This window comes from Aptenodytes forsteri, unplaced genomic scaffold (genome assembly GCF_000699145.1).
Source record: "Aptenodytes forsteri isolate BGI_AS27 unplaced genomic scaffold, ASM69914v1 Scaffold109, whole genome shotgun sequence".
NCBI lineage: Eukaryota > Metazoa > Chordata > Aves > Sphenisciformes > Spheniscidae > Aptenodytes > Aptenodytes forsteri.
The window spans coordinates 2,346,595-2,361,088 of NW_008794431.1; the positions used below are offsets into that span (position 1 = coordinate 2,346,595).

Here is a 14,494-nt window from a genome sequence, read left to right on the forward strand (position 1 = left end):
CTGTAGAGTCTAACTGGGAAATCCCACTGGTTTTTTGCCTGGAGGATACCTTGCTATCCTTTTTAAGAAATAGACAAGCGTGTGCTTTGCCCTGAGATTTTTCCTGTTAATTCGATGTGGAAAAAATTAAAATCTGAATCTCAAAATGGATGTGTTAAGGAAACTGAGTTCTTTATTGCTCTGTGAATAACCAAGAGCTGTAGCTGATATATGCATCTGTATATGAAACTGTCCAAGCTGAGATAAACAGCTACTGTTTCCCAAGGGGTGTGTTGAACAAGAAAATGAAAATGGGAGCAGTTTCACTATCAACATGTTTTTGTCTTTTATCAGTGTTTATCCCAAAACAACAGGCATGCCTCATTACAAAACAATGTCTTTTCAGAGCCCCTTCAAACTGTGGGATCTTATAACATAAACAATCAACAAAATTATATTTGTGTGCATTGAGTGCATTATCTGTGAGCCACATGCAGAGGACTATAGTACTAGCTATTTCTGTACTCTAAATAAACATAAGATGACGCAGGATAACAAGTTTAGGCTTGAAACAGAAACACCAATAGATCATAACATTTGCTGAAGTTACAGTCCTATGGGGTAACTCAACCTGGCACGCTCTTGGAATGAAATTTCTGCCCTATTGATTTTAAATCCAGCCTGTTAGAAAAAGTAAGTGTGCCAGAAAATATAAAAGGCAAGATAGCTGACTTTTCATTGCACTGCTCCTCAAATACTCGTTTGCTTCCTTGATAATTGAGTGCACGATGAATGTAAAACGATACGTCAGTGCTATGATATAGTTCACGTCCACTGCACGCAGACGGAAATTAATGTACGAGGTGCAAGAGAAAAGGAAAACAGACCCGTAATGGTTAAGTGAAATTAACTTCCAAAAAGATTTGAAACCAAGCATTGTACTCCTAACAGGAAAATAAGAAATAAAAGAGGAGATAGACTAGACACAAACCCATTTATCTACAGGTCTGAAGGAACAATCCTTTCCCTGGATATGCCTGATGCAAGCACAAGTTCCTCCTGCAACTTAGAGTTAGTTTACATAAAATAAAAGCTTTAACAAGAGTGGTGAAAGAGAGATCCATGCAAGAATAGCCAATATCACCAAGTTATAATTTCTGACTTGTTGGCTTATCTTATGGAATCTCTTCTCCCTCACTTTCTCAGTTTGATCTCAAAACCAGTCGCACAATTTTTGCCATGGAAAGTTCTATCCATCAGCACAAAATTTATGTTCCCAGAAAAATGTTTGAGTTCAACAACGCAGCACTGCCTGAGGAAAAAGTGTTTTACTGAGTAATCTTGATCAGCTCAGTCGTTTTGCGTGCGTAAACTGTGATTCCTCGAAGCATGTAGGTGCTTTGCGCTTGAAGCACACACATGTCAGCATTTCTAGGGGCTTCGCTGAGCCAGTGTCAGGTTGAGAGGAGACAAGGTTGCTTAACATGTCACAAAAATAACCTTCACCTGTAAAGTCACTGTGAGCGTTATGAATAATTTTGTATGAAGTCACACTGACTAATGTCTGTGGACACTTAAGAAAACGCAGTACGCTATGGAATGATTTTTATGTATTTTATGGCCATATTCTATAATTATTCTGGCTTGGACATAAACTGTATGGCAAAATGGTTAAGCAAGCTATAAAGATTGTATCTTTTACACTCCAACACGTTAACACCTTCTAGATGCCATAATAAACTCAAGATTAAAGCTTATTTTAATGAGAAATTTTCCCATGATCTCCTTTAATCAGTTTTTAACCTCCACTGTCAATACCCTGTAGATCACAATTCTCTTCATGATGCACTTAAAAGTTACAGTACATTTAAGATGATTGTAGATGATGTCTCATATTGCCAGAACCTTATTTAGAATATATTAAAAACTTTAAGAAAAAAAACAATCTGAAGGAACACTTAGGTCTAATTTAAATGTGCAACCTAAGCAATAGGGGAGAAATCATGGTGTTCAACTGCTGTAACATGCTCTAGGTAAAACACAGCTGCCTAAGCACCAGCGGAAAAATCACGGTGTTCAACTGCTGTAACATGCTCTAGGTAAAACACAGCTCTGCAACTTATTTCCGCAACAGCAGTTAGAAGCAGTACTTGACTGTATTTTTAATTTATCACAAATAAAAATAAGGAAGAAACCACCAACTTAAACCTAATGTGAAATATGGGAAAAATAACTTCTATTTACACAGCGCGCGGTGAATTTTAGCATACGATGGCATCCTAAGGATAGCCCTAATTTGCCCTTTCTACTAGGTCTTCTAATACGTTGCTACGGTGAAATAAGTATTTATCATCAGAGAGACAGAATATGGGGAAACCCCTACCGTCATCCGCATCAGCGACGCTGAAGTTGAGAATAGCAGATCCTGGAGACAGGTTCTCCATCAAAGACGTGCTGTATGAGGTCGTGCTGAACACTGGCGGGTTGTCGTTGACGTCCAATATATTGAAGTACACTCTGATGGTAGTAAACTGGCCTCCCCCATCTTCCGCGCGGACGGTAAGAATGTAATACTGCTGTGCTTCGTAGTCCAGCGCGCGAGTCAGGTTGAAGACTCCGGTAACGGGGTTCAGGAAGAAGATACCCTCTTCGTCGTCTTCACTTACGGTGTAGGTGATTTCCCCGTTGACACCGGAGTCGTCGTCAGTGGCTAGAATGGCTGCCACTAAGGAACCTGCACGTGACAGGAGAGCAAAATCAGTCACTCGCAAAAGGCAGCTCGCTGGCGCGGTCAGAGCCAGCTCATCCTCAAGCAGCTCTGTAGAGAGGTATCTTCCAGCAGAAATCCAAGCCTCAATATTGTATGGCTAACTACAATGAAAGGTTTTTCAAAGCTGAAAGGAACAGTATTCAGTATGGTGTTTGTTTTAAAGGGCTACTAAAAAAAACCCAGGAAATGGCCAGGAATATTTGCTTTTATCTTTAAACGGGAACACGTCCAAGATTAGATATCAACTGGGGCAAAAATACCTTTTCTCCTGCTAGGTATTTTCTATTTGTCTGTCCACAGACAAATATGAGTTCTGAAACCTTCTAGATATTTCTTTCTAAATGCAGAAACCGAAATGTCAGTGCATACCAAATATCCCGGCTCTACTTTTTGCAAAAGTGCCTTCGCAGGGTAACTGCGGTTAGGAAACTAGAAACCTTACAGGGGTCCGTTCTTCGCTGTTTTCTGAAATTCAACTCCTTGTGAATTTGTGCCCTTGTTTTCATTTCTGCATAGCTGCGTTCGCACGACTGACCTATCTTACTAAAGTTTGGAAATCGTCACTTTTTAGTATTTTGAGCACTAATTATAATTAAGATCAGCTCATTTCCAAGAAAGTAAATAATTTAATTTCTTTTCCATGGAACCAGATGAATTATACGCATTCCAGCACAGTTAACTATTTTTGAGCAACGTGACAATGAAAACTGCTTATCATCAGAATGAAGAATAGTGCTACAACTTCCTTTAATCCAGCTGAATATGCTGGTATCTTTTACATCCAGAAACGCTTTAACGTTTCTGATTGCGCGTTAACTGGTGAAGAGGGCTGTCCCCAAACTGGATGAGATTATCAGCCCTCCAGCGAGCTTGCAGCACAGCGGGGTCAGGGAAGCTCAGCAGAGAGCCTCGCTGAGGCCCAGGGAAGGTACAATTCCCAATCGCAGCTGCCAGACTGCAAGGGGAACAGGGATTACTCTCTGGGATAGAGAGCGGAGCCCCGAAGGGGAAACCTCGCGGTGCTTCCCCTCAGGATGAGCCTGCCAGCTGCTCCGGGACCGCTGGAGAGCCCAACAGGAGAAGCTGCAGCACTTCAAGTACAAAACCAGCCTCTTTCTTCCTTCGGCATCCATCACTGCTGAGCCGGGTATAAGGCACAAACGTACACCCCGCAAATGGTTGGAGAGAGAAGCCTCATCTTAACGTGGAGGGAATTAGGCTCACCATTTCCAGGGTTATTCCCGTTAAAACGGACCGAGCCTCAGGACTCTGAGTGACAGGGGAGAAGAGCAGAGCTGGGGATCAGCAACCAAACCACCCCGTGCTACACAGATGTCTCGATTACTTCCAGATCAGATTCCTGAGGTGCAGCTGATTGCTCTGTAATGCTTTAACGCAAAACACCACTGAATTTTGGGACTGTGACTGTGGGACAGAGTGCAAAAGTTGGAGGCATGGGGGTAATCTTGGTTGCCCCAAGCTGAGCCTCCCACGCTTATAAGTCAGAGCCCTAATAAAAGCTTGAAAGCGACCACCGTGTCATTTGCACCTCCTTTGTTTATTCATGTTTTAGAACAAGCTTCTAAGATGCTTCAGTTACTAATACCAGCAGATACTGCTTTTATGCTAGCACTCTGTATAAAATACTGGAAACTTTTTATTGCAAGTAATACTAATTTCTCATCTGGAGACATATAATATAGCACAGTTTTTGAAAACTTTTTTTTGGTCTAAATATTTTCTAGCTTACGACCTAACTTTTAAACATCAAAACACTCTTGCATATGAAACAAGCTTTAAAAGAAGAAAACAACAACTTAAGAGGTCAGTGATCATATTTAGGAACCAGAATTAACTATCTAAAGGTTAGATTTTCTACAAAAACCTTGTCAAAAACAGAAGTCAAAGATAAGATCAAGGACATACGATGTTAGGGTTAGTAACTGGGTGCATGTAGGGAATATAGTTAAGGAATCAGTGTATTACTGCCTGCTCAATGGTCACCCATTTTGTGATCCTACACTTGATGAATTAAGTATTTTAAGTCATATTCACTGAAGACGGCTCACTGAATCAATACTAGCATCACCATTGCACCTTCGTGATAGGTTATACTGTTTGTATCCTCCTCCTACTTTTCTGTTTGCTATTTTTTTATGTAGTCGCACTCAGAGGCTTCCATCGGGATACAGGCATAATTCCTATTCTGCATCTAGGATTTATTTGAGTGGCAACCATTTCTCTATTTCCCATTGAAAAGACATTCGACCTCACTAGTGACAGAGATTTCCTAGCAAGCAGACTTTCAGCATGACGCGATTCCCTCTGTTTCTCTGCCCCATCCGACAGACGCCTTCAGCATCTTCTGCCTCCTGGCCAAGCCAGACAGGTCTGCTACCCCTGCCCCCTCCAGTCCCTTTGGATTGTCAAAATGAAAAAATTCAGTCAATTTTAGGGCCGTTTCCTATTTACCTGGAGTGGCATCTTCCGGGATGTCGAAGGAATACACTGGCTTGGAGAATTTGGGGATATGGTCATTAACGTCGCTAACAGTGATGTTTATTCTCATGTCTGAGGACTGCAGGCCATCATCAGCGCGAACCAGCAGGGAGTACTTGGAGCGGCGCTCCCGGTCCAGGCGCTTCGTGGCTATCAGGTCTCCTGACTCGGGGTCAATGTGGAAGCTATCATCCGCACCGCTGATAATAGTGTATGTGACGAGGGCATTGGCTCCCTAAGTAAAAACAGAAGTGGTCAAATCAAGTTATTTGCCAGGAAAACCACATCATAATTTTCAGTAAGACAAGAATCGTTCCAGTAACTGCACTTGGCGAATATTTTTCAGAACAGTTTCCTTCAATAAACAGCCTTCCTGCTCAGTCCCTGCTTCAGTCCCCCAGTAAAGACGCATACGCACACAGTTTTTATTTATGAGACGTGAAATGACGAGATTTCCCAGATACTTTTTGCTCCACTGTTCATAAAAGGATCGCATCCAGTCAATACCATAAAGCTCCGATACCTGTTTTAATTTCAAGCCAGCATCACTGAGCAGTGTAACAACTTCCCTCTTAATAGGGATCAGTGTTTATTCTTCTTGTTTTATGTTCAAAGGTTAAATTAAATCCCTGCCAGCGGGATCAGCTCTGCCTTTCCCGCTCGATGGAGGTGGGATGGAGAGAGGAGGAGAGGGAGGGATGCAAGGAGGGAGGACCAAAGACAGCCACGCGGCAGCTCCACCAGCCAGCACGCACGGCAAGAGCTGCAGCTCCTGCTCAGGAGAAACTCATGGGAGTCATGCTTGCAGCAGCCCCTCAAAGGCCAGTTTCTGCATGGAAACACATTTACCCCTGTAAATAAACAGCCCCAAAGTGACAAATCATGTGTCATTAAAATCACAGTTCTGACCTCTTAGGTTGTGCTGGAAGTCAAATGCATTTGCTTTTGAGTCAAAGTATCTCATTCATCCTTGGAAAAAAAAGGATTCATACGGACGTTGAGCATTTTGGTTAAAAGGAAAATTAAGGAAAAGTAATTTTACACAGAAAAATTATCACCTCCCCCCCCCCCCAACCCACATCAACTCTGCTTCACTCTGAAAACTTAGGAAAAAAAATATGGAAACTTCCATTCAAACAACATTGACACCGTGCATTTTGCCCCAGCCCTACACCATCACAAACGCTAAGAGAAGATGCAGATACTGCATCCAGTCTGTATCATTGATTATTACCAAGAAAATCAATCCGCCTTACAGGTCTTAGCTCTGAGGAGTACTGAGGTTTCCTAGAAAAAGGGATGCTGCCTGAGCTTTGTTTTCATCCATCTCCTGGGGATGGGTTGTGTAGTGTGATGCTGCAGCCAGAAGGTGGTCCAGGGGATGTAAGTGGCTGGCTGGAGCGCCCAGCACCAGCTTGGGTGACATTTTATTACCAAGAAAATCAATCCGCCTTACAGGTCTTAGCTCTGAGGAGTACTGAGGTTTCCTAGAAAAAGGGATGCTGCCTGAGCTTTGTTTTCATCCATCTCCTGGGGATGGGTTGTGTAGTGTGATGCTGCAGCCAGAAGGTGGTCCAGGGGATGTAAGTGGCTGGCTGGAGCGCCCAGCACCAGCTTGGGTGACATTTCCCCCAAAAGCCAGTACTCAGCTATAAATTTTCCTTCTTAGCAGACTGACATTGGTCTTTAAGGGAAAACAGAAAGGGACCTAAGATCCTGGGGTCACGTCCTCCTTTTTCAAGACAGGCTTAAGGGCACTGAAGGTTTGGCAACCTCCAGCATCGGATACACGTACCTATACCCCGCGTGCTGACTACGCCCGGCAATGCGTTTTGGTGGGTGAGCAGATATTTACCGTGCCCTCCCCTGGTACCAGGCCAGAGCTCGGGTTTCACAGCTGAAACCTGCCACTGGCACGCGAGTGGCACTTCTGCGGTAAACAACAGAAAAAGAGATCAGGGAGAAAGAAATTCTGTAGCTGTTTCAAAGACTCTTGCCTAAAAAAGCAAATTAACAGAGATAAACACCCGCTCATATTTGTGAGATGAGAGACAAGCATTAGTAACCTGACCTTACGAGACTGCCTCGTGCCAAACTCTTTCTCTGGAGCGTTGTTTCAAAGAGTCGGACCGAGCTAACTGATAAAATGAAATTTAGAAAGAAAACAAGCTTCTACAGGTGCCCAGCCCCGAAAAGCTGCACGCAGTGCTGCAGCGTGCACTGCATCTGTGTGCTCAGGTGTACCCGGGGGATGTCACACACTTTCCTCCACTTGCATGGCTTAGCAAAAACATCTGACGAGAACTTAAGATTTTGGAGGTGACCACATTCTTCACCGCTTGTTTGACTAGCCAGCGTCCTCCTAATAGAGCACAGCTAAAACCGCAGCCACGTGTGCTACTGGTTTAATCAAATTAGTAACTTCACATGAGTTAGGGGAGAAGCAAAATAAAATACAGATATGTAAAACCTATTAAAAAGCTGTATAGAAATTTCCCATCGACAACTGACTTCAAAAAGTTGCAAAGTGCTAGAAGCTGTTTTCATTGTTAAAGCCTTTGGTACCACTTAGCACCTAGAGAATGTCTTTACATCTTTTCTCAGATCTCTACAACGTCCTTATTGTAACAGACAAGGGTTTGAAATTTGCTGCCTTCATACTACTATTTTAAAACATTTGTAAGAGGGGTTCTTGTACGCAACTCAGCCATGAGTTTTAAGGGTACCGTCACTTACCCTTTTGAAGCTAAAACTTTGATTCTGAAAGCACCTGTGCACGTAGCAGAGGCAGCGTGCCGCTTTACTGAGCTGCATATATGGGTTGCACGTGCAAAGAAAGAAGCCAGAGAAGCGTAATGTCGCAGGAATATTATACGAAAAACAAGGAGCGTTCACTGTCAACTTCAAAGAGGGATGGGGAGCAGGGGGGAAAGGCAAGTATGTCGAACCCAAACTGCACATTGCTAAAAAACCTTAGACTCTTTGCAAAGGGTTTGAGTTACAAATGTTCTGGTAGGGAAACTGAAATCATACCTTTTTATAAAAAGATTGACTAGTTTCTGTCTAAGGTAACAAATCAGTTCCCACTGGATGGAGTGCTTCAAAATGGGTAACATATTAGGTGCAGTTTAGGAACGGTCAAAAAGAGGCTGGAGCATAATATATTGCTAAAAATCTTAGATATCTGCTCGCCATATCACAGCAGAGAGTGGTAGTTCAATATCTTCTTCTTCCTAAACTGAAGACAAACAGCTACAATTTTTGTTACAGATATGCACCTTTCCAAAATCCTATTTTTTTGTCTGTATGTCAGGCTGCTACCAGAAAATAAAGGAAAGAATCATAATCACATTCGTACCATTCCTGAGGGTGTTCCAGTGGTTCCCCATAGAGTAGTAAGATTAAGTACATCAATTAACAACGACAGGACAGATAACCAAGCTAACACAAAGAAAGCCAAAAATAAAATTCTCTTGAGGGGGTTGAATTACCTTATTATTTGAATGCAAGAATCGCTCGTTGTTGTCAAGTGTAACCCTATATTTTAATGACAACACAAACTTCTTTGCACGCTTATATTGACTTTTTAGGCCTTTCCCCAGTGGAAAGAATCAGTTCAAGTGAATGAAACAGTATGATTAACATTCTCATAGCTTACTTTCCAAAAGAAATGAATACATCAAATTATATGTGGATATATTTGCCTGACGCATACAACAAGACTACAATATCCCTCATTACGCCAACTGGCCAACTGTTTAACATCAGTTGCTCAAAGGCTTTTGCAAGTTTCTTAGTAACTCCTTAGTTGCAGCGTCCTCACCGTAATGAATCTAAGCGGGCAAAACGATTTTGCAAACCAGTTCATGTACAGAGCACATACTTCAGCATTATTTCTTTTCCCCTCTTTTTGGTGAAATAAAACCTTCTTTAGGAAAGGATAATATTGATATTAAGTAGTTCTAGTCAAAGGGCGAGCAGGTTAAAAGTTTTCTTGTTTTCCAAGGCTCATCTCGCGTTAATTTTATTGCACACCTTGAAATTGGGCTCCACTACATCATCTCCGCTTCAAAGTTAGTTTCGATCTCAAGCTGTGGTCTTAAACTGAATGTCAATAAATCATTATCACAAGCTGGGCAGTCCAGCACCTTCACCAAGTCATCGGGTATGGTGTATGATGAGACTGATAACAACAAGACCATCTAAAACCAAAACGTGGGGCATTTTTTGCCATTAGTGGAACCGCTCATTAAGAGATGTTAGGAAAACAGTAATTCATTATATACAAACGAGTAAGCAGCCTTCAAGTAATAGAGTGTTTGTCTCACTTGCTCATGTGTGTTTGCCTGTGTGTGACTCAGTTTTGTGAATGGGCCAAATGCAGTTTAAAGCACGACCACGACGACTCCCAAGGCCAAGCTCTCACAAAGGGAATAAGGAAAGAGGTAAAAACATGTATTTCCCGAATAGCATTTTTAGTACAGATATTCAAATATGAAACCAGGCTCCTACCTCATCAGCATCCATGGCTGTCAGCTGCAATATTTTAGATCCATCTCCTATATTCTCTTCTACAGTCAGATCAAGCATATCTGTGGGGAATACTGGTGGGTTGTCATTGATATCCTGAAGTGTTATTTCCACCTGTAAAAAGCAGGAATCAGAAAAAGTGTGAGCACTGAGTTAGACGCTGATTGGACCTGAATGTTACAAATCACATAATTTTGAAAGCAATCAGGTAAATTGTTCTTAATCACATGAATTAGAACATTCCCAAATCACACCAACAACAGGAAAAGTCCCTCCAGATATTAAAATTCCACATTGTTATAAAATACTCATAGGAAAGCCTCTAACATAAATAAAGTTAATTTAACTTGTTGATAGCAACCGATTTTAAATGGTCCTAGTCTAGTTTATATTGGAAAAGATCCACTGATAGACTGTCATTGTAATCCTCAAAGTCGGCCCCTGGAGGATAGCTGCCAAGTCCCGGGGCAGGAGATCATTCAACCATTAAATGCTGCCTGACATAAAGATGAGGTGGTGTAAAATTCTCTCTGAAATGTTTATATATTGGCAACTCTCCGTTGTGAGGGAGGAAAAAACACCCTTGCACTTTCTATTTTTTTAAAAAACAATCTGTTTTTCTCTCTCTCAAAGCTCTCCTCTAGTTGCAAACATAAACGTTACTTTAGAAGCACCCCACTAGCATCTACTCTCCTTGCCTACGCACACCTAAACAAGTGTTCTTTTCACATGCGATATTTGTATGCTTTTCCAAGTAGTAATGATAGTTTCTGAAAGGTTGTTGTGTGTTATTTATTCCCAGCAAGATTGCTGCCCTGCTGATGCTAATTAAAAAAGCTGCAGAGCTCCGTTTTCCCTTGTTGCCGGGTATGGCATGTAATACTCCAAAAAAGAAAGAAAAGAGGACACAGCTGTTTTACATTTATCATGAAAAAAACCAGGCTTGTTTTGGCCCCAAAATATTACATGGCCACCAAACTCTGAAGACCCGCTAACGAGAAAACCGAGTAGCCGAAGGAAGTCTGTCTTTATTGCTCATCAAGGAACACAGAAAGGTAGATAGGGCTGTTGCACAGGAAGGGAGGCAAAGGTATGGATGACTTAAAAGAAGATACCTAGGTTGACAGACAAAATATTACTTATACTACAGTACCTGCCATGCCGTTATCCACAAGGGATCTCCCTGCACTTAGTTGAAAATATACGGGTTAGGCTGCTCTGGATATAATCAATGCAGATATCTCTGGTGATCTGAAGTCTACGATTTCTACTATTTCTAGTCACCTGCCACAGTATTTTCTTTTTTCATTCTGTTTTCATACAGACCACCAATTGCAAAGCCGTTCTGACTCGATCACCAGGACGATCCCAAAGATAAGCACTTTAGCGACAGAGGCTTGGCTCTCCCCGCAGAACAACTGAGTCACCCGGGCTCACTTGCTGCATCTTTCCTCGAGCTCTCAGCGGCTGCACCCTAGGGTTATCGGTCCTCTGTGCGCCTCCTGAGGCCACATCCTGAAGGATGCTCCATCCTCCTGTCCTCCCAAAGGCAACTGTTTCAGAAAGCCTAACGTTTCCACCAGTGCTAGACTTCGTGATGGAACAGACTTGGTGTGCCATACTACTGTTCTTCATCAAAGACCCCGAAAATATAAATTGCTGTAGACATGTAAATACTCTGAGGGTATATTTGATCCTCACACAGCTGTCTCTTCTGCCTTAGAGGACGTTCCTAATTCAGAGAAGGCTGCGAGGAGCTCAGCTGTTTCCCTGATAAGCATTTTTCCTCCAACAGGATTTCTTCAGAGGGTAGAGAGATCTAGGTCATTCATGAACATGATGGCGACATTGGTCTCTGGTCAGTATATATGCCATACAGGGAGACACCTTCCACCTGGGGATCTAAGCCACCCTCAGTCACCTCAAGTAAGAGAGCTTTTTTTCTTTTAATTATTTTATTTTCTTCAGTTTGTGTTCGGTATTTGTGCCCACAGTAAGTTAGTGTTACTGTCAGCCTGCCAGAACTTTTCCACAGCATTAAAGAGGACTGAAGTGTCTTTAAAAACAGGGGCAATATTACATTAATATTGGATATATCTGGAATCAATATTAGATATATCTGCTGGAAGTGCAGACAAAACACTGGTCCTATAGGCCTTACATGGCCTTTTATAGAAGGCTGTTATTTATTTATACCATATTTAATTCCTTTGACCATTCACAAATGGTACATAAAACACTTCATGGCCTGAGACAGATTAACCCAGGAGGTTTTATCATCAAATTTAAATCCCTGATAACAGAAGCACAAGCGCTGACAGGAGCATCACAAGCAATGATTCGACAACTAACTAACCAGACACAAACTTGCAGAGAATAAAACAGCCTACGTTGGTTTTCACGGTGACTGCTGCATCTGGGCGACAATTAGTCACAGAAACGGGGGAGACGCAGTAGAAATGACAGACGAAGGACTTTGCCAGCTATCCTTGCCAAGCGGGGCCTGCCCTATGAACTGGCACAGCAAACCATGTATGCTTTGCTGCTCAAAGTATAGCATTTCCCCAGATACGGTTTCAAGGTAAAGCAGCTGCGCAGCCCTGCAATTTATTTATTCATACCATATATGTCATGCGCAGCTAATGTTTCAGCTGCAGGTGACATTTCACCACCAGAACCCATTTTCATGATGGGAGATTGCCCTTTGTAAAAATCATATGAAAAATATATGACAGCTTCTAGGGTTTTGGGTTAGGAGCAGCGCATTGCCTACAGCTTGCATAATGTAAAATAGTTAGAATCCAAGAATACAAATGGCTACGGGTTGTGACACAAAATAAATTAATTATAAAGTCAGATTCCGGAGAACTGAAAAAAAGGAGAATAATAATAGAGGAAGTAATTTTATCCTGAAAAATCAGCTCACAAGTAAACAAAGGCACTATTTTATACTGAAGATGGGCTTTAGATGGTGGAAAAATAAGAAATTCTTAAATAAGGAAGAGAAATTTTTAGAAAAAGACCACAATATTTTTAAAGAGCATTTACACCATGATTTACTATTTAGCCACAGGGCTTAGATAATGCATATTGCTTCATAATTCACTGTTGGCTAAGGCTAATTAGCATCCCTGAGTAAAGCTATCTTTTTACTTCTGCTACAACCTGTTACTTCAGCTTACACACAGTACTGCAAACCTAAGGAATAAGATCCTGGAATGTGCCCATTTGCAGAAATTTCACTCAACTAATACATCTCTGAGAAGGACTTGAGGAAAATCTTCACATTTTCCCCAAAACAGAGTCCATTAAGTTTTATGCCAAAGGCCTCATTTAAGAAAGTATACATCCTGAACAAGTTCGGGTGTAAATTGAACGTCTAGTCTTCTATTCAGGAGTTCAGAAATTAATTTCACTTTGAAATTATTTCAGAAGTTCTAACCCCAAGCAGAAGCTCACAGGACAACCGCAACCACAAAGTCTTTCATTGCCACGGGGCACTGGAAGATTTCAGCATGTCTTATCACATCTTTACTGGGGAGGAAAAATAAAAAAAAAAAATCCATAAAGCTTTAATCAAACATCTAAACTAAATCTCTCCCCAACCAACTGCCTCTGTCTTTCTAATCCCACATTACATTTGCATGAAGATATCAATGTGTGTCACTCAGATTCTTGAAATACACAGTTTGATTCATATCATATGCTATCAATTAATAATTATGTGCAATTCTGCCTCAGACTTAATGAAGGCAAGACAAGGTAGTCATGGCAGTATTACCGGCCATCTGTACCATGGGCATCATGTTCAGAAGGGTCTACAGAACATGGGCTGTGCTCTCAGCTTGCACCGATGGCAAAACACCCACCAGCAACAACAGCAAGTACAAGAAAAAGTATCTAGGAAACCAGCGGCCTCAAAACCTGAAATATGCCACAGGAAGGAAAAAGGGAGCTTAAAGGGTTTGTCCAAACCTTGGTCCCTGGAACAGGAAGGAACCATTAGGTGACAACGTCTGTATGACTGTAGGAAGCAACATGCTCAGGCTGCACGGAAAGCGATAACCACCACCCCCTTCTCCAAATCTATCCAACGTGGGCAATATTCTTGCCTGACCTCAAACCCGTCAGTCAACGTGACTCTAGGATGCAAGCCAGAGACACAAACAGTCACCTGAGAGTGCTCCTTGGACCGCTGGTAGTACTGCACTACGGCCAGTCTCCAACCAAAAACCTTCCCAACTTTCCATCTGACAAATCCTCGATCCCTACTTACATCAACAGTACCTTTAGTATAGGACCCCAAACTTCTTACTGTCACTCAGAGGACTCAAATATAATAAAATACAGGAGCAGCAAAGGTAGTGAAGCATGTTGCCGGTAGTCCAGGCATTGCTCCTCTGAACAACCTTGAATTTCTGCAGAAGCCATGGGAACACAACTAGTCACAGACACTTCTAAATCTGTTAAGACTGTGATGGAAAACCGATGAATAGATTCAAAATATTGCCTTGCTTTATTTGTTCAAGGGGAAATGAAAAAATCAGAAAGCTTTGCTCTATCCACATGTGTGTGTGTGTTCTCCAGGGGTCTGGAGAACAAGTCTTACAAGGAGCGGCTGAGGGAACTGGGGTTGTTTAGCCTGGAGAAAAGGAGGCTGAGGGGAGACCTCATCGCTCTCTACAACTACCTGAAAGGAGGTTGTAGCGAGGTGGG

At 42.0% G+C, this 14,494-nt stretch overlaps 1 protein-coding gene across 1 annotated transcript in view; it reads right to left on the reverse strand.

Moving 5' to 3' along the window:
* The window catches only part of FAT4 (FAT atypical cadherin 4), a gene marked incomplete at its 5' end in the record, with an annotated part of 155,217 nt that overhangs the window by 66,034 nt on the left and 74,689 nt on the right, over nucleotides 1-14,494 (reverse strand). The window contains 3 exons of the mRNA XM_009289508.2: nucleotides 2,363-2,713; nucleotides 5,222-5,483; nucleotides 9,761-9,892. Coding sequence (XP_009287783.1) covers nucleotides 2,363-2,713; nucleotides 5,222-5,483; nucleotides 9,761-9,892 — 745 coding nt within the window. The remainder of the gene's footprint in view (nucleotides 1-2,362; nucleotides 2,714-5,221; nucleotides 5,484-9,760; nucleotides 9,893-14,494) is intronic.